This window comes from Carassius auratus, chromosome 4, assembly GCF_003368295.1.
Source record: "Carassius auratus strain Wakin chromosome 4, ASM336829v1, whole genome shotgun sequence".
NCBI classification, from domain to species: domain Eukaryota; kingdom Metazoa; phylum Chordata; class Actinopteri; order Cypriniformes; family Cyprinidae; genus Carassius; species Carassius auratus.
In genome coordinates, this window is record NC_039246.1 from 15,578,308 (window position 1) to 15,604,015 (window position 25,708).

The 25,708-nt window shown below is 37.1% G+C and overlaps 1 protein-coding gene across 8 annotated transcripts in view; it reads left to right on the plus strand.

The window, feature by feature from the left end:
* LOC113060508 (glutamate receptor-interacting protein 1-like) overlaps positions 1-25,708 on the plus strand; it is a 244,521-nt gene that overhangs the window by 76,242 nt on the left and 142,571 nt on the right. For 3 of the 8 annotated variants that reach the window (XM_026229490.1, XM_026229481.1, XM_026229499.1), the window contains exon 1: positions 22,206-22,486. The exons of 1 other annotated variant lie outside the window; for it this stretch is intronic. In XM_026229490.1, the coding sequence (XP_026085275.1) occupies positions 22,354-22,486 (133 nt within the window). In that variant the 5' untranslated portion in view covers positions 22,206-22,353. Of the gene's footprint in view, positions 1-22,204; positions 22,487-25,708 lie in introns of those variants that run through there. 4 more of the 8 variants (XM_026229524.1, XM_026229538.1, XM_026229533.1 and 1 more) reach the window with 2 other exon arrangements.

Consider the following 25,708-nt stretch of genomic DNA (forward strand, 5'->3'; position numbering starts at 1 on the left):
GCACTGCAGACTGTTTCAAACTATTGTATCACATCATGGGTGAAGTAAAGGAGCAAAAATACTTTTTAAAGACAGTTTTATTGGCATTTAAATCATTAAGAAATTAGAGGATTTGCATACAAACAAGTCACTTTTTTAAAAAAGCATCTGGAAAATATAAATGCTTCGCGAGAGTGTTGTTTGTTGGAAATAGGATATGTATTGACCAGGCTGAGAAAAGGAAAGTAACTTTAAATTTATGGACAGAGGGATTTCCTTCCATCTGAGGGAAAGCACTCCAGGATCTATTAAAACCCAACCTGCGTATCGTTTTTTCCATTTGAATGTATTTCTAGGCCATATGTCACTGTAGGCCTCCAGTAGTTCTGTATTTAATAATCTTGGGAAAGCCTTTCCAACTGTGTTTACCTCCTGCAGGATTCCATGAAAGTGCTATCAGAGGTCTATTAGTACAGACTAATGGGCATTAGCGTCTCTCATTAAGCACAACTTTTTCTAATGTACTTTTCAAAAGAGTTAGAAGTGTTTGTTTATTCATTATCGGTTTAATTGAGTGATTAAATGTAATGATTGCAACGGCTGGAATATTGAATGAGGTTGAATGTGGTTGAATTCTGAAATGAGGCAATTTCCTCTTTCAGGATTTGGGTTTTTAGTCCAATGTAATTCATGTTCCACTTCCATTTGAGGTTCACACAGTTTCTGGATTCCATTTGGATTACACTATCAACACTATCAGTCGACATTATATGGTATATATTAACATGCTATTTATTAGAACAAAGTCGGTGTAAAGTCTAGATGCATTTTACATTGCTTCCAAACTAATTGCTTTAAACAATGTACAATTGTGTGTGTGTGTGTGTGTGTGTGTTTAAAAAAAGAAATGCTATGCCTACCGTTTCAAAGCACAATACAAAACTGTGACATTCATTCACTGACGCTCTTTAATCAGCAGCGCTAAATCCGGGAGTGCGTATATAAAGGCCTGCTGATTTTAAGTTTGAATATGATGAAAACGCTTTTGTTTATTTATTTTTAGATGCTTTTTTCAAAAATTGGGGAATACATAAAGCGATTCTTCTTAAAGAGGCAAACAAACAAAGTAGTAGTAAATATTAGCATTTTATTTTTAAGTTTATTTACTATAATATAAATGCATTTGTATTTGATACTAGGACTGCTTTTTATTTTTTTATAATATTTAATAATATTATAACACACTATTACACTATTATTTACTATTATTTAATTTTTTTTAAACTAGATAAGGCAGTGCAAGTCAAGTAAAGGCAATGCAAGTTTATTTATATAGAAATTTTAATAATAATGAAGAAAAATAATAACAAGAATAAAACAAACAATTTTAAAACTTTTAAAATTATTTAAAAATGTAGTCATTTAAAATGAATTTAAAACAGTTATAAAATGATTTTACATAAAATAATATAGTACAATCAGTTCGGACATTGCACAGTGCTCATTCAATAAATGCACATGCACAGATAAATAAAGTGTAATAATATTATTAATTCATTTTTTTTATTGTTGCATTTAATGGGTCACGCTATATGCAGTGTGAGGACCAAACCAAATTTCCAGGTTCTCTTATGAGAACCAGGCTGAATTTTTTGTATTTTTTTATTATGCATTTATTTTATTATCAAAGATAGTATCTTCTGCACTGCTGATGATATTTAAAAATAAATAAATAAAATTTAAAGAACAAATATTTTATGTACTGTATATTCCCCTTTTTTCATCCAAATATTTTGGGGCAGAACTGTCTACCTAAAAAAAAAAACAATCCGGCACATTTCTCATGGTTAAACATGGAGCACAAGCTGTCTGTACGAGCCTGTAAGAAAACCGTTTTTCATGGCTTTTAGGAGAGATCAGAGGTTGAGTGTTGTTTACAATCCACCTGTATGAACTACACACACCTGTCTTCAACAGCTGGAGCACATGTCATGGTGAAATCTAGTAATCCTGTTAAAAGACATTTGTCACACTGTGTCATATCCCGTGCTGTAATTTGCCATGACACTTATGCGTGCCAAACAAATCCAGCGATCTCTGCACACTAACCACCTCCGAGTCATACAGCCCAGCATGTGGCTGAGATGCTTCATGTACCAGGCTGCTGAAGCAGAACATGTAATATGATAATATGGACATTGTGTGTGCGTGTGTGTGTGTGTTTGAATCAGTAAGTAGGGTGTGTGGAACAGGTTATGATACCGTCTAATGCTGATGCTGGAGTCATCTGTCTTGTCGAGTGTGAATCTGAGATGGAGGTTGGGATTGCTGGAGGAGGGGGAGGGGGTTCTATAGTAACTGGCTTCCCATGTGGCTCTTCTGTCAGCATGGAGCAGCAGCTGTATGAATGTGCAGAGTACATCATCACAAAGCCCTGGAAATGCTTCTGCTTATTTCAAAAATAAATGTAAAAAATGCAAGAAAAAAAAGTAGGAGAGATTGCATTATATTTATAACACAATAGTAAGGACTTTATACCCCCTTTTTTAATATATTATGAGATAAAAAAAATCTCTATCTCTCTATCTATCTATCTATCTATCTTGAATATTTAATTGGTCATTCCCATTTCCCCTATTTTTACAGTTAGATTACCTTTGTTGTCATCTTATATACTTTAAATGACCTTTAACTTAAAAAAAAATGTTTAATAACATTTTTAATTGTAATCTTTAAGAAATCTTAAAATGACTATCCAATTTATAATACTGTGCATAACTGTGCAAAATGCACGATGTAGCATTTAAAAGTATAGCTAGATTTTGTTGGAATATAAGAAAAAAACGTTTTTATTTATCGTCATAATATTCATAAACTATTTGTGAATAAATATTTTCATTTACATGTTTTTAGGCTGCCACGACCTGATTGGTTTAAATTTTAATTTTAAATTAAATTGAAATGTATGCATTTAGCAGACACCTCGACTAACAGTGCATTCAGGCTAACATTTTTTTACCTAACGTGTTCCCTGGTAATTGAACCCACAACCTTTTGCGCTGCTAACCGCTGCTCTACCACTGAGCCAATGAAGGACTCTTTGATGTGCATCTTGCAATCAGTTCTCAAAATGTCTCCATCTTAGTTTTATTACAGATACATCCCAAATACATCCCCAAATTCACATAATTATACATGGGTGAAAGCCTGGCTATTGTGCTTCTGCTAAAAAAAAACCACACTGAAGCGTTTATCTCTAATGAATGAGTAGAAATGCGTCTTCTTCGAGCACTGATGTGTAACTAATTATTCTCTGACAGGAAAATGAATATGCATGTGATTGGCAAAACAAAAAGAGGTGTTCATCTGTTCATTTAACTGCTTAGCTTTCAAAGTTTGAAAATCTGAACCGACGTCTCTTTAGATTTAAGCTTCGGGATACTGACCACACGTGTTTCGGTGCTATTGTTTCTGTTACAGAGGGTTTTGGACAAAATGCTCAACTAGATTTTCAGTATACTAGGAGTTACTCAAACTTCCATGCTGTCATCTTGGAAGGGACACTTGTTGTCATATATATGTCAGGAAGTAGAAGGAAGTAGAACACATTATATTTAGTTTGCCAATATGTATCCCAGACCTCCATATAAAGACCTGAGAATTTTTTTTTTTTTCTTTTTTAAGAGAAGTGTTGCTGTGATTTGTCAGAATAATGTGTCTCAATATGACATTTTACTTGATCTGCTCTCATTCTGCCTATTTTTCCTGTCTCTCCAAATGTCATATTGTTTGTATGTTTTTCTCCCCAATGAACATCAAAACTTCTGCTTTGGCCACTGGGCAAACAATAAGAGTGGGTTCACTAGAGCATATCTCTGAAAATGATAAATGTTCCAATGCTTCCCCTGTCCTACGGCTGCCCGTGTTCGTACCTGTGGCCACAGATAAGAGGAAATGCCTGCCAGACTCATTGGCTGTCATTGCAAACAAATCTTTTCATGTGAGAGCAGCCCAGGAACACAATGCTACAATATTTGATTATTTTATTTTATTTTATATTATTTTATATTCACTTTCTGGCCAAGATTTTTCTTTTTTTTTTTATGTAGGAATTTCATGTCACAATTTCTGTTTATCTCCAAAAACGAAGCAAGCATTTAAACATAAAACTTTAAAATATATATATATATATATATATATATATTTTTGGTCATTGGAAATAGCTTGTACAGATTTTGACTGGCGGTATGCATAGTACCATGTCCAGATTCATGCTGGAGACTGGTTTCAAATGTTGTCGCATAATTGGATATTCTCTCCAGTAGTTGGTTTCTTGTTTTGTATCCCAGCGAGGTTTCTTTTTTTGCAGATACGAATAAACTGTGCACATCCATCCTTATCTGGTCCTATAGAGCTACAGAACCTCTTTGTGCATTAGACCCTTCAGGGAGTCATGTGTTACACACTGACCTACAGAGAGAGGCTCCTCTTCTCATCTCCTGCCAGCTAAGGGTCAACTACAAGGTTAAAGACGACTTCGCCAGCCTAGCATGTACAGGGAGACCTGGAGCGCAACGTTTAACACAAGAAATACTCACTTACACCTCCAGCGGCTTCTGGCTCAGCCTCCATTGGCCTTTTAACAGCTCCGTTTAAACCCAAATGCTCTTTTGTGCTTTTAAGCCACTTGTCACCTACTGTGATATTTCTAGGCCTCTAATGTTGGAGATTTTATATGCTTGTGTCTAACAGAGTGCATTATGTACACATGTAAACTGCTGCTTGGAGATATAATTGTATAAACCATATAATTGTATATTCATTCTCTCAACAGTATAATATTTTAAAACTATTGATAATTAATTTAATGCTTGCTTAGCAGTATTGTGTTTCTAAGGTCACTGCCGCAAAATGATTGTCAACAATTTTAATTTGTAATAATAAGTTGATTGTACTTTAACTTTTATATAGTTATAATGCAATTATGAAGGTTTTTTACTGTATTTTTCTTGTTTTGGCTACTGTACCTTATATTTTCATGCATTTTCATGGTGGAGGTGATATGATCACAGACAAACCTGATATTTGCATGCTTACGTACATCTCCTTTTCTTTTAGAACAATCTATCATGCCACTTATGTATATTCTCATAAATATTCATTCTTCGCTACCCAATCATATCACTTTATCCCACTGTGTGCTGTGAATCACAGTATATTTACATCTTAAATATCATTAGGATTCCTGTGGGTTGTATTTTTTCCACCCACGGAGTAGTTATATGACTTGGCTCTCAGGGTTAATAACACGCTCTGTCATTCTGCATATTTTTTGCTGTTTTCAAGGGGTTATTTTAAAGGCCTCATGGGGTGAACAGAGACAGGGCATTGATTTAAATAAAAAGATGCAGGAGCGTTTTCTGGGGCAGAGGTACACTGCTACAAACAATTTTGAGAATCATCATGTTTGTGGTGTTTTCAAGTAAAAATATGTAAACAGCCCTAAAACATGTATTTAAGCAAAACCATATAAATTATGTAAGATATTCAAATTTAGATATAGATAAATATACAAACCCCATGGCCTTTTTTAAAGATTTTTAAGATTTACTTCAAACAAACAACAAAAAATGTTATACACCAATGGTATAAAATTTATTAGTGTGTGTGTATGGATATATATATATATATATATATATATATATATATATATATATATATATATAAATATAATATAATATAATATAATATAATATATATATATATATATATATATATATATAAATATAATATAATATATATATATATATATATATATATATATATATATATATATATATATATAAATATAATATAATATATATATATATATATATATATATATATATATATATATATATATATATATATATATATATATATATATATATATATATATATATTTTTTTTTTTTTTTTTTTTAAACTATATGTACTATATGTATTTTTCTTTCAGATCCCACGGAACACATATATTTCAATCTCTTTCTTCTCTCCATTTCATTTGCAGCCCCTCAAAAGTCTGGGCATTGGCCAGACTCGAGTGTCTGAGGTGTGATTGCATAATGCTGCAGTAATATGCAGCTCCTGATTTGATCAGTGTACTTGGAACCATGAAAGGAGCAAATTGCTCTTTCTTTGCTGGTGTATCCCTTTCCAGCCTGGCTGATTCCAACAGGCTTTATCTCAAATGCACCTTGCTGGTGATTTCAAGAAGTTTTATTCATACTAAATGCCATTACTGCTGCTTATCTACCTTAACCAGCAAGACTTTCGTGGGCAACCAGTGTCACTAGGCCCACCAGTTGTTTAGTCTTTTCATAGATTTCACAGCATTTCATAATTTTTTTTTTGTCCACTGTGTGATTTATTCATGACCTCAGAAGATTGTGCCTTCCATATCTGTAACTGTTAAATTGATGCTGTCTGACTCACAGCGTCCAGCTGACTTTGGCATATTGAAAGCTGGGAGTTTCTGAAGTGTTAAAAATCAGAGCTAGCTGAGTAAGGAAACAAGTGATCAATTAGGAGCTCTAATATATGATCCGTAATATATGATCCGTTGGGAACGGGGACAAAATATTTGGCAGTGTGAATGATCTATGCAGTATTTCCTCTTTGCCAAGTTGAGGAGACTTGTACACTAAACAGTTTAGACTTTTATTCTCAAGGACTCCTGCCCTGTTATATGTATTTCAGTCAATGTCTAGATGCCAGTGATAAAGTTTCTCTAATGCAGCCTGACGCAAGTCACCTGAAATGGGTTTCTGTTTTTTTTTCTTTTGTCCTCGAAGATTTCAAGGTTATTATTATATTGCTCACCAGTACAAGGCCTGTGATGTTTTATTGACTGTTTTTTTTAATAATGTCCTTGTTGCCATTTTATAAAGTGAGAAGAGTAGAATAGTTGTTTTACATGTACTTTTATCATCTGTTGTGATGCTAGTTTTCACAGGGTGGGTTTATTTTGCAAGTCAATTTCTTTTATAATAAAGTCTTGGTTACAAAATCAAAGACAAAATTAAGACAGACTCTTGTCGAATGGACACCATTACAGTTTGGTGTTAAATGGCAACTGTTTAGACTGGCAGACATAGTGTTCACCCCACATCAGTTGGTTCATTTCATGCCTTAAAAAGGATTAGAATCACATTTGCAAAAAAAAAAAAAAGCACACACTGATGCTATTCGTTATCACAGCTTTTAGCTTGCTGATAGTGTGTGCATTTGGCAAATATTTTCCTGTTGTGTCCACAAGACTGCCAAGCCAATCATGCGTGCCGTTTTTAGCGGTCAATGCACCTGATCTGAAATTGTTGGAAATTTGCTCAGTTCTGTTTCAAAGACGGAAATGACATTTATGGAAAGTCCACCAGCAAGCTAAACCTAGGAAGATGTCTTGGATGAGTTCCCTGCACCTTAATGGATTGTAAGAACAGCTTTACTTGGCTTAAGTTAATAGGATTGTTTGACTAGTACTGGAAGTGGGATTGTTATCACAAGTTAAAAGTAAAGAAAGGCATGCTGTTCTAAAGCTGAGATTGTTCCCTTTCATTCACAACCTGTACAGAGCCATATAAACTGATACAAACAACACGCATATTATGATTCTAAACAGTCTCGGTGAAATACACCATGTTGCAGTAGTCTGTATTTTCTGTTTCCAGTACAAATTCCATTCATCACAGATTTTGTGAGTGTGTTTGAGTTGTTAACCAATTCTGGTTATTCCTTTTAGTGAATAAGATGAATCAACTGGTGCAATTTGTTCTTAAAAATCCCCCCTCAGCATAATTAGTTTATAATTATAGGCTGAATTTTTTCTTCAAGTGTCCTAGTATGCTCAAACCCAACAAATGCTGTTTAATAAACACCTAGGGCTGTTAAAACAATGAGCATCTACAGATCTATTGTTCATAAGATGAGGTAATGAACAAATTCAAACACACAAGGAATGGATGCATGACTGTTTAAGATCTTTTTGCTGTCCAAGAATCCTTGGCCAGGATTCTTACTTAATAAGATGTTTGTAAAACTGTTTTGAGACATGACATGCTAATTAAACCCAAAAATGTCATTCCAAACAAGTGTGGCTTTCTTGATTCTGCAATGGGGTCCAAAACATCACTAGACTAAACTGACTTTCTTTGAATGTACTGAGACACTTTTTATTGTGTTTTCTACAGAGCAAAGCAATACAGTTTTCCCCAGTAAGAAGCTGCATGTTGCAGATTTTTTTACCTGCTTTAAACACTTATCTCATGACATTTTCACACTGGTTTGTCACTCACTAGGCCCCTGTGTATTTGTGTATGCATCTACAAGTATGTGGTACAATAACATGAACTATCAAGAGGTCTATTATGATCATGAACATATATTTTTAGACCCACCAGGAGCAAAGGTGTTATCTTTCCCTCTTCACACCGCAGCAGATGCCTGCAGCGGAGTCACTTAATATTCTGGCAAATCATCACATTTACATCTTCACATCTTTTATATCTTCACAATGGACATCTATGGGTTGGGAAAAGCAGATGAAATGTAGCATCGCTGTGCGGTTTTAATTTAACATCAAATAAAACCAAGAGACATCTGAGGTGCTTGTAATTTTTCTTACTCCCCAGTGGCGCTTGAGCCGCATCACACTCCATTAGGCAGGCTATGTCGAATCAATATATTGGCACAACAGCCTAAGACAGATCATGGCAATGGCATGCTCCTCAGACAGAGGAATGATTGTGTTTACTGCAGCAGATGAAACTTAGTGGCCTACAGGGCATCGTCTCACAAAGACATTCCTCAAGATACAAAAACAGTGTTCCACGTGAAGACTTAATGTCTTCGAGGTGACAGCATCTATCCCAAGGGAGAGATACTACCGTCGGCGCTGGGTTTATATATAAGTCATGTGATGCTTTTATAGTAGTAGTGTTGTCTGAAAAAAAAAAAAACTGGTTATGTTCTCCTCCATAGCCTTTCAGGCAAGAGACGCCAGTAAAAAAAGTAAACATTTTATTTTTAAGTTGGTTGATATTGGATGTTTCATTATGCATGCTCTTTTTTTTTTTTTTTTTCTGGTCATTACACTTTTAGAATTGAAATTATGTAAAACTTTATTATCCACTTTTTAAAGGGTTAGTTTTCCCAGAAACGAAAATTGTCATTAATTACTCACCCTCATTTCGTTCCAAACCCATAAGACCTTTGTTCATCTTCAGAACACAAATTAAGATATTTTTGATGATATCCGATTTGGAACCTACATAGACAGCAACAAAACTTCCTAGTTCAAGTCCCAGAAAGGTAGTAAAGACATTGTTACAATAGTCGATGTGACATGTTATTTTTATATTTATTCATTCAATTTCTTGAATACTCATGCTACATACACCTATTGTACCTGAAAATAAAGCACTGTTTTTAATATTATGTGTAGTTGTAATGTGTATCTTTTGTCATTCTTTTATCTTTTTTATAAAAAAAAAATAAGAACAATGATTTTTATCTTCGCCCTCGTTGGCCTAAATATCTGCCATCATTTTTTTTGTTACCTTGAAAGGTTATATCTTTATAATAGGGAAATTAGTTTGTCTGTAATGCTCAGACATCTTGCAAAATATTGTGATAAAATCATGAATCATGATATAAAAAAAAGTGATATGATATTTTTTCCATATTGCCCACCCCTACTATAAAAATACTTCAACAAAAAAATAACAACGTTATTTAACAATTTCTTCTCTTCCATGTCAGAATTTGACACGTGTTCATGACATTACCACACACAAGCGTTTGTAATGATGTCATTCCTATGTTCCTGGGCCTTGAACGTGGTTCCGTTGCTGCCCATGCAGGGTCAGAAAACTCTCGGGTTTCATCAAAAATATCTTCATTTGTGTTCCGAAGATGAACAAAGGTCTTATCCTCATTTCGTTGCAAACCCATGAGTAATTAATGCCAGAATTTTGGGGTGAATTATCCCTTTATCGTTGGTGGTCATAACATGAAAACAAATATCAGCTTATCATTATTGGCCATTGTTGATTTGTTTGCAATTATGATTTCCAAATGTGTTCACCTTTCTGAAACGTAGACTGCCTTAGAGTGACACGTATCTCATTTGAGACATGGCCTACAAAAATGTATCCACGTATGGGTTGTGATGACCAGGGCCGTGCACAGACCTTTTGAGGGGCATGTGCTGAAACTGAAAAAGGGCACGCCCCTCCCTTTATTTGCAGCAATTCCATACTGGCTTTCTTCTCTTGTTTCGTCTGGAGGTAATTCCCCCGCACCGGTCTCCATCACATTCTCTTGATCTACACTAGCAGTTCCTTACTGGCTTTCTTCTCTTGCATCTCCTTCTGGTAACTCTCCTGCAGAGGCTCCTGTATCTTGTTCACCAGCAATTCTTGTACATCATCTATCGCTTCTCTCTCTACATCTGAATTACTAATTCCTTGCTTTTCTTCTTCCCTGCTACAAACTGGCCTGATCCATGAAGTAAAGTGAGCTGCTACCCTTGGCTGCCTGCTGTCGCTCCCTCTCCTTCTTTTTCTTATTTCTCTCTTTATGGGGCATTGCACTGAAACCACCAAGTAATCAAAATTTATGTAAGTGCAAAAAAAGTTTTCTTGTCAGTATTATTTGTAGGGTCCTGTGTTTTTGAATTGCTCTTGTGTACTCCCTCTTTTTTATTTGCATTTACAGAGAAAAAAATACTTGACTCATACATAAACATGTTAACCAAATAATACAAATTAGCTTATAAAACCAAACAGAAACCAAAATCTTTCTCTGAATCAACCGAGTCCCGAACAGGCTCCGAAGTGCCGATCTGAAAACTTCCACCAAAGAATGTAAAAAACAACTCTATTTCTCTAATAACTCTACAACTCTATGAAAGACTCAAATCACGTATCTTAAAATAAATCACTATAGTAAAAGAGAAATAATAAGAGGAGTGAAGTTTCCTACCGTTCTGCTGTGTTTGGTCCTCACACGCACTTTACAGCGCTAAATCAATCATCTTTGCTAATTATTATACATTTACTTCATTGTCAGCTTCTGGTTCTTCATTTATTATTGTTCAATGAACTGTTTGAAACAAAGAAAAAGTTGTATTTCAGTAATAATTCAAAATTATCAAAATAAAATATATAAAATAATGGTTTCTATTTTAACATCCTTTAAAATATAATTTATTTCTGTGATGTGCAGCTGTATTTTCAGCATCATTCCTCCAGTCTTCAGTGTCACATCATCTTTAGAAATCATGAAAATATGATGATTTATTATTAGAACTATTAATAGTTGTGCTACCAAATATTATTTTGGAATCTGCAATACTTTTTTCAGGATTCTTCGATGTATAATTTTTTTTAAAGAACAGTGTTTATTCAAAATATAATCTCTTCTAACAATATTAATCTTTGATATCACTTCTTATCAATTTAACACATCCTGAATAAAAGATTATAAGATCTAATAAAGAATACAATTTCTTATAAAAAAAGAAAGGATAAAAATGTACTACCCCAAACTATTGAACTGTAGTGAATATTGTTAGAAAATATATATATTTTAAATAAATGCTCTTCTTTTTAACTTTTTATTCATCAAAGAATCCTGAAAAAAGTATCACAGATTCCAAAAGAATATTTATCAGCAAAACTGTTGATAATTCTAATAATAAATCATCATATTATTGTGATTTCTGAAGATCATGTGACACTGAAGACTGGAGGAATGATGCTGAAAATACAGCTGCACATCACATAAATAAATTACACTTTCATGTATATTAAAATAGAAAAATGTTAATAATATTTCACAATATTACATGTTTTCCAGTAGTTTTGATCAAATAAATGCTGTCTTGATGAGTAAAATGAATTCCTGTAAAAAAAACATTAAAAATAATTCTGATCCCAATCTCTGACCGTAGTGTGTGTATGTGTGTGTGTTTATATATATATATATATATATATATATATATATATATATATATATATATATATATATATATATATATAATCCCACTAACACACTAGGCAAGACAAGTTTATTTATATAGCACATTTCATACACAATGGTGCCGATCTGAATCAACCGAGTCGCGAACAGGCTCCGAAGTGCCGATCTGAATCAACCGAGTCGTGAACATGCTCCGAAGTGCCGATCTGAATCAACCGAGTGGCGAACAGGCTCCGAAGTGCCGATCTGAATCAACCGAGTCGCGAACATGCTCCGAAGTGCCGATCTGAATCAACCGAGTCGCGAACAGGCTCCGAAGTCCCGATCTGAATCAACAGAGTCGCGAACATGCTCCGAAGTGCCGATCTGAATCAACAGAGTCGCGAACAGGCTCCGAAGTGCCGATCTGAATCAACCGAGTCGCGAACATGCTCCGAAGTGCCGATCTGAATCAACAGAGTCGCGAACAGGCTCCGAAGTCCCGATCTGAATCAACCGAGTCGCGAACAGGCTCCGAAGTCCCGATCTGAATCAACCGAGTCGCGAACATGCTCCGAAGTGCCGATCTGAATCAACGGAGTCGCGAACAGGCTCCGAAGTGCCGATCTGAAAACTTCGAATAAAGAATGTAAAAAATAAATGCATTTTAATATAGTAAAAAATAATTAGGAATGGTATTTCTCTATATTATATTAACAGCCTAACTTTTAACGAGCAATGCACCATAAGATCAACTTTAAACTATAAAAAAACACTACATTTCAGCCTATAATAATAACCTCTATTTAAGGAAACATTGAATACCGTACTTATCAAATTCATTAAACACGTTATTAAATCATAATTAGTTTTTAAACACTGACAGGAACTTTCAGAGCTGATTCCAAGGTTACTGCTTTTATAAAACAACTCTATGAAAGACTCAGATCACGTATCTAAAAATAATTCGCTATAGTAAAAGAGAAATAATAAGAGGAGTTTCCTACCGTTCTGCAGTGTTTGGTCCTCACGCGCGTCTGACGCTCCGCGGCGCGTCTCCGCCCCTCACACGCGCGTATACAGCACTAAATTAATCATCTTTACTAATTATTATACATTTACTTCATTGTCAGCTTCAGGTACTTCATTTATTATTGTTCAATGAACTGTATGAGGGTCATTATATGGAAACGTGCCATTTTGTGTCCCTCAGAAAACAAAAAAAGCTCTGTAAATCTTAATAAACCATAAAACAAATAAAATATTTTATAATTTAGTTTCCATAATATGTATCGTAATATAAGAATAAATTAATTTCTGCTTCTTTTGTTTTTAAAGGATTTTAATCACATTTTTGTGCAAAGCATCTTGCAGAAATGTTGAAAATGGCCTGTTCCTCAGTATGATTTTTCTATTTCAACTTGCTATGGAGGCCAAAAAAGTCAAGCTATCATAAAAAACATATACTAGTATATAAAGCCTTAAGTGATCCCAAACTCTGACCGGTGTGTGTGTGTGTGCCGAAGTGCCGATCTGAATCAACCGAGTCGCGAACAGGCTCCGAAGTCCCGATCTGAATCAACAGAGTCGTGAACACGCTCCGAAGTCCCGATCTGAATCAACCGAGTCGCGAACAGGCTCCGAAGTCCCGATCTGAATCAACCGAGTCGCGAACATGCTCCGAAGTCACGATCTGAATCAACCGAGTCGCGAACAGGCTCCGAAGTGCCGATCTGAATCAACCGAGTCGCGAACATGCTCCGAAGTGCCGATCTGAATCAACCGAGTCGCGAACATGATCCGAAGTGCCGATCTGAATCAACGGAGTCGCGAACAGGCTCCGAAGTGCCGATCTGAAAACTTCGAATAAAGAATGTAAAAAATAAATGCATTTTAATATAGTAAAAAATAATTAGGAATGGTCTTTCTCTATATTATATTAACAGCCTAACTTTAAACGAGCAATGCACCATAAGATCACCTTTAAACTATAAAGAAACACTATATTTCAGCCTATATTAATAACCTCTATGTAAGGAAACATTGAATACCGTACTTATCAAATTCATTAAACACGTTATTAAATCATAATTAAGTGATCCCAAACTCTGACCGTTGTGTGTGTGTGTGTGTGTGTGTGTGTGTGTGTGTGTGTGTGTGTGTAGCACTTACACACCAATCCTCACAATAATAAAGATGTTAAATACTCATCTGAGAAGGAAACAATGTTGCATCATAATGAAAGGAAGTGTGACGTACACTTTTCTGTAAACTAAGCCAAACATTAGTTTACAGTGAAAAGCATTTCTGAAGGATCACGTGACACTGAAGAGTACTGATGTAATGATGCTGAAAATTCAGCTTTGATCACAAAAATAAATTACATTTTAAAATATATTTCAAATAGAAAACAGTTATTTAAAATTGTAAAGATATTACACAATATTACTGTTTTTGCTGTATTTTGGATCAAATAAATGAAGCCTTGGAATGAATCATGAATTACATTCTGCATGATAAAATATAAAGATTTCACAGTGATCTTCTGTCATTTTTTTTTAGTTACTACTACATTACTGTAGTAAAACCATGTTTTACTACATTTTATACATGTGAGGATGAGCGGAGAGTATACCATAACATGATTAGCCTAAATGTTAATGAATCAAGTGTATCAGCAATCATAAATCAAAGAAGAAATTTCTTAGAAATATATGTGGATCACTCGTCGCTTTGTGTAAGTTCCAGTACGAAACAGCGGGGGGCGCACCTGTTATGATTTTCCGATGGTAAAAACTAATTGTATGTTGTTGTATTACTTACCAATATTTTTCGAATGTGTGCAAATGTGAATTATTTTTTTTTGTCCGTCATTAAAACGGCGACGGCGCCTGCCGCTGCCAGCATCACATTACATTTTCATCTACAGGTTACAAACTAGTTTTTGTAGCTATATAGACGGAGCGCTCAGTTTTTCCTGTGGTAAAATGCATTTGGCCATAATCGCATTTTATAAACGATGAAATGCTACTGTATGCACAGGCTATTTAAGTGTTGGCTATATATTGGCTATGACTAGATGGCAAATGCTAGCCCTCTCTCTCAGGCGACGTCCCACATGTCTCAGTCAGTCAGATAGACATCCAATAAATAAAATATGAGCCTTTATAGACATAGAGTTTAGTAGTACTTATTTAAACAACAAGATATTTATTTACCCTTCGCAAAACTTTGTTCAGCTCAGCTGTTGTCTACTGTGCGGCTGCTGTGGAACTTCAGTTGATTCAATTAATATAGAGGGGGCGGAGTTATCAGCTTACTGACAGCTTGAGGATCGAATAAGATTTACACAAGCTCGTTTTAAGAACTTTCATTTGCGAAATATTTGTAAAACAGACAGACAGACGTAAAGGGTGACCAATAGCATTGATAAAAAAAAAAAAAAAAAGGGCACTTCGGAGTGTAAGAGCAAAAAGGGCATGTGCTCTGCACAGGTTGAGCCCTACCTGTGCACGTGCCTGGTGATGACAGTTCAGGCACAGTGTGAACGACCTACGTTTGTGAGGAAATGTTAACTGTCAGTCAACATATTTGCACTTTTGGCAATTGGAGTCTTTCCCAGAGAGCTCAAGGAGGCTTCATGCACAATAAAACACTGTTAATCAGACGCCTCTGCTTATTGTGGAGCACTTCATGTCTGCTGGGAGAGATGGCGTTAGTTAATGAACCACGGCGAGCATGTTTATTCAATCCAGCATTATACAGAATCATCTGTCATACATAAGTTTTCTCGAAGACATTGCAAAAATTGGTCAGTTTAAATGATAATGCTCAGTTTAATTTCGGTTTACCTTCATTTTTTTTTTGTTGTGTGAGGGGCTATTCACACAATTTGTTTATTCAATTGCACTATTTTCAATCGTTTTGTATTTACAAGTTTATTTATAAGACATTATTTTAATGCATTTCAGTTTGTAGACCTTTTGTTCCTTAAAGGCAGGGATAAGAAGCTATCTTAGGTCAATTTCTAAAAATACCCTTCAAGGCAGACTATTCCCAAAAATGCATCCCGTAGGAATGGCTCCTTATTTTTTTTAGCCATTGAATTTTGTGTTGTCACTGACAGGTTTGAGCAAAACAATAGAATCCATTTGAAGTCATGTCACGTACATTAATAATGTGGACGTGTCTGTCAAGCCTGTCGGAAGATTTCTTCCTCTGTCAGGAATGACACATAGGGGGTGCCTAGGGAAAGTGAGTCCCTACAGGATGTGTTGTAAAAGTACACACGCTCACAGTTATAGCACAATCCTGGCAGCTGTTTGATGGCAGTTGAAAAGGTTGACTGCTTCAGGGGACAAAACTGGCATCGCAAGGTCAGCCTGGGTCAGCCGAGATGTCCCAAGCAGGATTTGGACACTTTCACTTGACATCTTTGCTTTTGGAAATGCTGTTTGTGACATGTGGAATCTGTGCTCTGATCCGAATGTGATTTTTAGCAGTCTGTGTCACTCTCCCCTCATGTTTTATTCAGAGTCGTCACCATCTGCATGCTCCCTCTCAGCTTCTTTTCCACATACATCTTTAGAATGAGTTTCTGCAGTGAACGTCTCTCACAAGACTGCTATCAATAAAAGGATTTCCACTTTGAAATGCATCCAACGCTGTTTACTGGATATATTTGGCTCGCTCATTCTCTCCAGGCAGTGTGACTCCTTTTATAGTCAGTGATTTTCTGATTCGATTCACAAAATATTGACAGGGTTTGGTTTGGATTTTTATTTGATATTGATTTATTCTGACTCTGAAGTCACATTTCAAAAGTCACAAGAATTAGCCATCTACAATTGTTATTTCCCATGCATAGGCCATTTGTTAATCATATGTTACTTTATTGGCCTTTCGGTGCTCTGTTAATCTAATACATAATTACCTTGATTGTCTATTTAACCTTCCTTGCATGAAAAGGGGAGACCCACAGTTGAATTTAAATGATTTAAGGATATTTTTTCTGCCTCTGCTCCTATAGTGCTAGAGAACTCCCACTAGAGGGTGGGAAGGTCACAAGTTTGTTCTGCCCATTGCTTTTTAAGGTTGAATGAAGGCCAGTGTCAGCCCATAAGGCTTTGGCTAACATTACCCATCTGTGCGTGAAATGAATCAGACGGCGGGCATGAACAAGTAAATCCTTCGATCTTTCTTCTTCCGCCCTCATCTCACAACAGCGCTATGCTTAAAGATGCATACTTTCATCATATTATCTTGTTTTTTACTCTTTCTATATGTGTCATTCTGACACTTTTTACTACTTCTCAACGTTCATGAACAGGTCTGCAATAGCGCCCTTCAATCAAGTGATATTTAGTGAGCTTGATACGCTTTTGAAGGCATATCACCTCTGGGTCTCCCAATCATTTCGACCTGAAAGAATCAACCATTGTGAGCTTCTCCCTAATCTCATGTTATTGTGAGGCTCAGAAAGGAACTTATGCAGGGATTAAGTACTAAGGTAATGACAACATCAATGGAGGTCTTGGAATGTTTCACATCTCGAAGAGAGCATTTAGACCTGACCTTTAAACCCTTCCATTAGCTGATCCATGCTCAGACCTGCACTCTAAAATGCTGCTGTTCTTGTAATAACAGTACATCAGGCCTGTCATAATGGAAAATTGACAAGTAGGCAAGATAAGGCTTTCAAAATGCCATGAGTTCTACATTCACTATTATAGCAGAGACATTGTGGACGAGTATGTAACATTCCTGTCTACTCTAATCTGAGATCAGATGAAGAATGAATAGATTTTCTAAGATCACCTGCCATTGGCAAAAAAAATTGTTGAATTTGGCACCCCTAAATGCCACCATAAAACTTCACAATTAACTTTTTGCTATAACAACTCTCCCCTGAAGCAACTTAAATACCTTGCTCATGGCTGAAGGTGATCATCCTTGTAAGGATAGAACCTGGAACCAAGTGCCAGTCATCTGCTCCAGTGTTGGTTTTTCCACCCCAAGCAGAACTGCCATCTTGAATGAGGAAGAGTCTAGAGCAGAAGGGACGAAAATAGACCTACTTTGTAGAACTTGCTAAGGGCAGAACAAATGTAGACCTTGCAGATGTGATAAATTAGTAAAGGGAGAGCTTCATTCAACCGTGAGAGGGAGACTGTGGGCACTGGAAAAGAGGGTGGAACATTCAAGAAGACTGAATTTACGTTTGGGTGGGTTGGTTTGTTTGTGAAGGTGTGAAACACTTGACTCAGCAATCCTGCATCACTTCTCAATGCCGGAGTTCAAATAACTGTGAAAACACAACCGTTTAACCTATCAGCATCCTCCCATCTCTACTGAGAGGCTGTTTCAGTCATCTGAAGCATTTGTATATAGCAGATGTAGTGTCTGGACAGCCTTTTTTCTACCCAGGCAATGGACTTGCTTCCAAAGAGGAGCTACCATATTGCAACACACTGGCACAGCCCTGGTTCCAGAAAAAGCCTCAAGCAGTTCACTCTCAAATGGATGCACAAGTAAGGATTTTAAGATGTTCTGCCTGGATTGCTCATATACACAAACTTTTAAGACTACTTTCAGTCTGCTTTCACTGCAGAAGTAGATCATTTTTAACAATGAAAATACTGTCATCACTTATCCTCCCTTACATATTAGGACTGCACTGGCCTCTCAGTTTTTTTTTTTTTTTTTGTATGACATAACTAAATGAGGACATTGTCCTTACAAAATAACACAATAAAAGTGATGTGTTCAAGGACCATTCAAAAGCTTTATGATGAACTGACCAAAATTTAAGTTATTTCAGACCATTTTTTAAATGAATAGACCAAGGCTGCATTTACCTGTACATTGGCAGACACATCTGTGCCTACATCTGACACAGGTTGGAATTTCATGCACGTGTGTAAACACACAAATCCAAATGGGATGTATTTAAAAGATCGGATCTGTGCATTAAGACATGCAATGTAAATCGTAAAGGGTTAGTTCACCTAAAAATGAAAATTCTGTCATTAATTACTCACCCTCATGTCATTCCAAACCTGTAAGATTCATCTTCAGCACACAATATTTTTGATGAAATCCAAGAGCTTTCTGACCCTGCATAGACAGCAATGCAACTACCACATTCAAGGATCAGAAAGGTAGTAAGGACATCAAAAATAGTCATCTGAATTTGTGTTCTGATGACTCCAACATAAAAAAAAACAATTGAACATGATGAGCATGAGTAAAAAATACATTTAAATTTGTATTTGTGGGTGAACTGTTCCTTTAAGGGAAGTCATCATGCAGCCATTAGAAATGACTCCCATTGCAGCTCTGCACCTACCGCAGCATTTACCATACAAATGGAATTGAACCAAGGAAGAAATAAGACACAAAGTTATATTTTGGCATTGTGAGCTGGACAGGAGAAAGAGTGACTGCAGCAAATGCTCAGCTCTGCCTAGGTACAGAGATGCTAAGAGCTTGGCACAAGCTCAGTGTATAAAGCTGGCTTTTACTGCAGTGGTTTATCTGAAAACAATCTCAGGAGAGACTCACACCTGGAACACTGCCACAATCCTCATAACATACAAGCGCAAACCATCACAACATTATTACTCCTTGACGCTTCACATTACAGCGCTTACTCCAAAGTACCAGATGGAATATTATGAAATATAGTGAATTAGTCCTAATTATACCATCTCCTTGTTATGGTCTTAATTACAATGCTCTTGCCTCATGAATAATAACAGTTACTGCATTGTGAATTTCACAACTCCAAAAAAGCAGAGAATTATTTTGTAAAGGAACTCTCCTCATGCAGATTCATATGCCCCTGCTAAAGAATACTGCCTCTGTTCTGCAGTTTTGCAAAGAGCAGTTGCCCTTAATCCAAACTCAGTCTTCCGCTGAGGATGCAGGATGTCTAATTACAGGTATGGCGACCACATAGCTAATTAAAGCCCCACCCGCTAGCTAGATTGCTCTGGATTTTTGTATTTCCTGAAACAGTGATGAATCTGTTGAATGTGCATTGATTGCCTTAGGTGGCAGACAGATTGGATAAACAAGTCTGGGTCTTCAAATTGTGGGAGCTGTGAATTCCCAGGATGCACCATTCCCTGAAGAGAAAGCATGTGTTTGCTCATCAGTAGACAATCAGAGAGGCGATGTCATATTTGATAGGAAGTTTAGATCCTATTTGTATGGACTTTATTAAATTTTTTGATGGCCTCTTCTAAAAAAAAAAAAAAAAAAAAAATAGACTGTTTTGTCAGTGTTTGAGGATTTTTGAGAAAGAATCATCCTATCAGTCCCCATATCTACTGATTGGCTTCATCACTTTGTCTCCTCTCCACCAATAAGCTGGTGTGTGGTGGGTGTTCTGGCACACTATGGCTTCTGTCACATCATCCAGATAGATGCTTCACACTGGTGGTGGATGAGGATACTCCGCCTCACAATGTAAAGTGCTTTGAGTGCCAGGGAAAGCACTATATAAATGTAATGAATTATTATTATTATTATTATTATTATTAATATTATTGTTGTTGTTGTTTATTTCAAGACCACATGTTTGCCGCTAGATGAATACTGAATTTATCGGACCCTCCTTTTCTCCTTTCTCTCCCTCTTAGCAGAACCACAGGTACAAACCAAACAATGGATATGTAATCCTTAACGTGTGAAAACATGGCCACCGCTGCTAAATGAAAATCACGACATCAAAAAAAGGAGTAATCCACAGGGTTGCCCCCTATAACGTGATTTTCATGAGACAAACCTCAGACAAAGAAAGCCCCCCTGCTGCGTTGCATGAAGAACAGGCTCAAGACCACAGAGAAATACACTCACGTATGACGAGTGAGCCTTCTTTGAAAGGTTTTATTCTACCATGATGTGTTTTAGACCAAAGTGATCTAGCTCAGCCATCCAATAATAAGGAGATAAATAGGGTGATTCCATAGGGTGAAGAATCAGAGGGTGTTTTTGATGAGATTTTCCTTCTCCACTACTGGAAAGAAAATAACAGATAGGTTGGAACTAGTGATGTGTGGGTCCGGTTTTTTTCCAACCCGCAGGTCCTGCTTTTACTAAATTATTTGGCCTGCCCTGCAAATAAAGTAAAATTTCTTATGAGATGACCCGTGTCTCGGGGACATCACGCAAGTTACGTTGCTACATAAGCCTTCGTATTGTAACCTCTTCAAAGAACCTAATACAATATGAAAATAGATATTCTAAATATTTAATATAGGCTGTTGGGAATTGAATGCAACATATATGGATTTTTTTATTTAGTTTTTAATGAACCGCCCCAACCCGCCCGCAAATAAAGTGACAATTTCTTCACCCACCCCAACCCAACCCGTTATGAGACGACCCTCGCATCACTAGTTGGAACCTACAATGACAATTTTTCCCAGTGTCAAGGCAGTAGAATGGCATCCGCACAATGGCAATGGGAGTCTCTCTGGAGTTCTGTTATCACCCTGGGGTGAAATGGCACACACGCCCACTGAATGAATGAATTACTGACATGCACTTGGGTATCATTGTGGCCAACTGTTCAATTAACAATTCCTCTAGCCCCATTAATGCTATTAGCTGCTGATCCAGGCAGCACTGGTTGGCTAGGCTGGTGTTGGTGGTGAATTAGAGAGTGTTGTAATCCTCTCAGCTTTTTGTCAGTGCCATGCCAGTAACATGTGACCACAGTGCCCCTTCCGTCTTGTGGAATTATCGCAAGGAATTTTCAGGAAAGCCACTCGAGGGTTTCCATCCACACCCCACTGGTGCAGCGTTGCTTTTGTTCATTCTTAAACCAATGAAAACTCATGCTTATTTTAAAGGCAGACTGAATCCCCGCCCCGTTCCCATTTTGGAATGAGACAGTCTTAGACCAAGGATTCCTCACCTTACTGCCAGTTCCTTTGAACTTTGTGTCTTTCTCACTTCCCAGTGTGTATTCCCCCGCCCTTGCTCTCTCTCTCTCTCTCTTTCGTACTTAGCCTGTGCACATTCTCCTTACCTACACGTGCATGCAAGCATGCACAAAAACCCATTCAGCTGAGGACACTTCTACATACGGGTTTCTTAAAGGAGACGGGTGCACCGGAGAAGACTGATATTTGACCCATCCTCTCCAGCTGACTGCGATCTGCTGCTTCCCCCCGCACCCCTCCTCCTTTCCCTCTCCGCCTCTGTCTCGCTCTTTCTCTCTCTCTCTCTCTCTCTCTCTGAGATCCTTTGGAGCCGTGCTCTTTGTGAAACAGAACACACACCTTCTCTCACACACAGACACACACGCACGCTGGCTGAGTGCAGCGGTCTGCGCCTGTATCAGTGGGACTGCACACGGTGGGCAGGCATGGAGCGCTTCCTTGGCTTTGTCAAGCAGATCCGGAGGTCCAGGAGACGCAAGGGCAAAAAGTACCGTCCGGAAGAGGATTATCATGAGGGTTACGAGGATGTCTATTACTATGCTTCTGAGCACCTACACCGTAAGTGCTCCCACTAGCTGGCTGGGAAGGGAGGAAATAAGGGGGGGATTAGATCTCTGGTATCAGTCATTGTTTTACTATTGCCATCATAGCAACTCATGTTTGAGCCACGAATGAATGGTTTACCTGCAGACCATAAACTCCTAGAGGGACCTCAGCATACGGCAGCTGAGGTTCATTGTCAGTGCAAGTGTGTTTATAAGGGTGTATTCGCCCCACTACCCTTGTCTTGATGGATGGCCTCAGTCGGTCACCATTTGTTTCTATTGATTTAGAGTGTGTTTAATGCTACATTGGCCATTAAATGCGCACTAGAGTGGACATTTATGGTCATACTGGTGTATCCTGCTGAGCTGCTTCTGTTTGAGTGCTACTTGGTGTGTTTGGATAGCACACTGCTCTTTAATCGCAGGTGAGAAGTTTGAGTGTGTCCCTGCATGTGTGTATCTGTGTGAAACGGGGCATAGTTTTCAACAGCATAGCGGTCTCTGGTAGCTGTAATGCTAGTTTTCAAAAATGCAAGCACTGGCTAGCATATTTCTCAACCTTTGCTTTACCTTTGTTTATTATGAAGCATCCATGCACACTGCGTACATTCTGGTGTTGTTCTTACAGGATTATGCTACCCTTTGTTGTCTCAGAGTTTCCCTATATACAGAATGATAATTAGCATTGTGCTCTCTTGGTTCTCCCCTACCTGTTTTGAAGTTGGCAGGTTCCCGTTCACAAGATGCCCCCAGGGCAGAATGGGTAATGACAGGGAAGCGGACCAGGAATCCTGTAATCCTCATTCCATGGCCCTCCTAGAGAAAGATGGACAATCCAAAAGTGGGTGAATGCAGGTGTTAGCAATGCTTTGTTGCTATATTGTCTTTTGCATTATTATGTATTTAGAGAATTGAGAATGTTTAATGCACTTTGTATGAAAGTTTTGAATCAAGGAAGGTGGGATTCAAAATATCGGTAATGCTTACGTTTCAAAATTATGCTAATGTAGCTTAAATGTTCGGTGTGTGTGGGTCACGTTTTGTCTACAGTCAACAAAACGATAACAAAGTGAATAAAAATCTTCAGCATGATAAAAAAATGAGTTAGTGTAGTTTCATTATTAAAGTATAGCTTCAGTTTTTCCATGGAATGCCAGGAACTTCCACAGTGCTGAATCAGTGGAGGCATGTAAGTCAAACAAAGCAGTACCCAAGATACTCACTCATCACCATTAGCAATAGTGATGTAGTCATCACCGCCACGCATGAAAGCGCTGATTTGCCCAAACAACCTTTGTGAGAATTTAAACCTGCAAAGCTGCAGTGTTCTCAGACGTTGCTAGCTTGAATCGAGGATGACTGGTGGAATTAATTGTGCGACGGAAGCCATGTTTCATCCCCACGTTTGCTTTGGTTTGGTTTTTGCAGGGAGGCGTTAATAAAATTGAAATTGTTTTTGATCAGCGAGTTGTTATGATTGTGATGTCAGCTGAACGCTGCAACCTGTTCCCTAAATGGCTTCTTTCTTTCAAGCGTGATTTTAAATGTCGGGTATTCACTCTGATATGCAGTAGCAAAACGCTCTGTACGAAACCTAGAATTAGACACCTAATTGGCCCAGCTGGAGTCCAACTGAGTCACTCTGAGAAATTGAGGAGTAAATGCCATATGGAATATTTTTAGATTAGAGGGAAATGTAGAGATGTCACTTACATTTGCTGTTTGGTTTAATGCTTCAGGTGTGTGTTAAATGTAATTTGACTTTGAGCAAGCAATGCTGCTTTTAAAACGTAATGGCAGCTAGGCATGCACAAAGGGATCAACTGCGAATTAACCCTTAGCAAAAGCCTGGAAATGTCACACATGGGCTCCCCGAGACCAACCACTCCCCCATTTGCTAGGGTCCCTCGTTTCGCCTCTGCCTCTCTCTTCATCATTTCTGCCTTCCTCATGTATAATTCAGGGTCAGGTTTTAGTGTGTCCATTCTCGTCATTTATCAAAATCTCCCTCACGTGGCCTGCTGTCACTCCTTCTATGATACACATGATTTTTATACCAGTTGGCTCACTGCAGGACCCACACTTTGGGGGAGGACTGCATTTTGATAAATGGATCATCTCTCCATAACAAAGAGTAGTGTAGAGGCAGAATATGTTTGTTTGATGTATTCGGGGACTGTAGGACGTTCTGGTGAAGGTGACTCAGTGTAATGTGCCTACGGTTGTCAGTCCTGTTGTATTTGCAAATTTTTTTTTTTTACACACAGTTTGGCTATAAATGCCTTTTATTTTTTAGGACTCACGTTAACATTTCGAGAGTGAAGTGGGTTAATCTTTTATGTATCGAACCTTAAGCTTTTCCAGTTTGAAAGTCACATGTTACTGGCTAAAGCTGTCCATCTCAAACTGATTATAAAGCTAGTCCGGAATGCTTCAAACCCTAGCATCCCTTCTTTCCATTTATTTTCTCAATAAATGGCAACATTTGTATACCCTTTTCTTCTGCAAACTGTTATTTTCCATAGCATAATAGTGTATAAAATGCTGTTTTAAATGCTGGCTATTGTTCTTGTAGAGACTCCCTATATGAAACATTAGCCACCTTCTCTTAGCTCAGGGCAAGTGGCCTTACCCTGCTGTGAGGTTCCCAGAAACCTAATGCACAGTATCCATTTCGCTTATTTGTTTTTCACTTGTTCACTGGAGTAGATTTGAGTATCAGTGCAGTTCCAGTTGTTATAAAATGCAGTGGAGCACAAAAAGTGATGTCAAAATCAACATGACATCAAAATTGATGCTATTCACTGTCATAAACCTATACAAACATTTTAAGCTTTTTTAAGCTTTTATCATATTAACTTGATACGTCTCTGAAGTGGCTTTTATCTGACATCACCAATCCCTTTTTTAATTTTTCAACCCCTTCCAGTCAAATATTTTGTTTATAATAATGTATTATATATTTTAGAAAGATGTCACATTACAGAAGTTAAATTGCTTGTGAAAGCTCTTTTGTGTTTTTTTTTTTTTTTTTTTTTTGGTGGCATTTGTTGTATGTTATGCAATTCACAACATAGCATCATCTCTATAACTAAAATTACTTTTTCTTTTTTTTCTTGCTCAAGTCTGGGAAAATAAATTAATAGCTAGTCACAGGTTAAATTACAGCAATGTGACACTATATACTGTATGCAAAATAGCTGTCATTGAAATATTGTGTTATTAATAAATATAG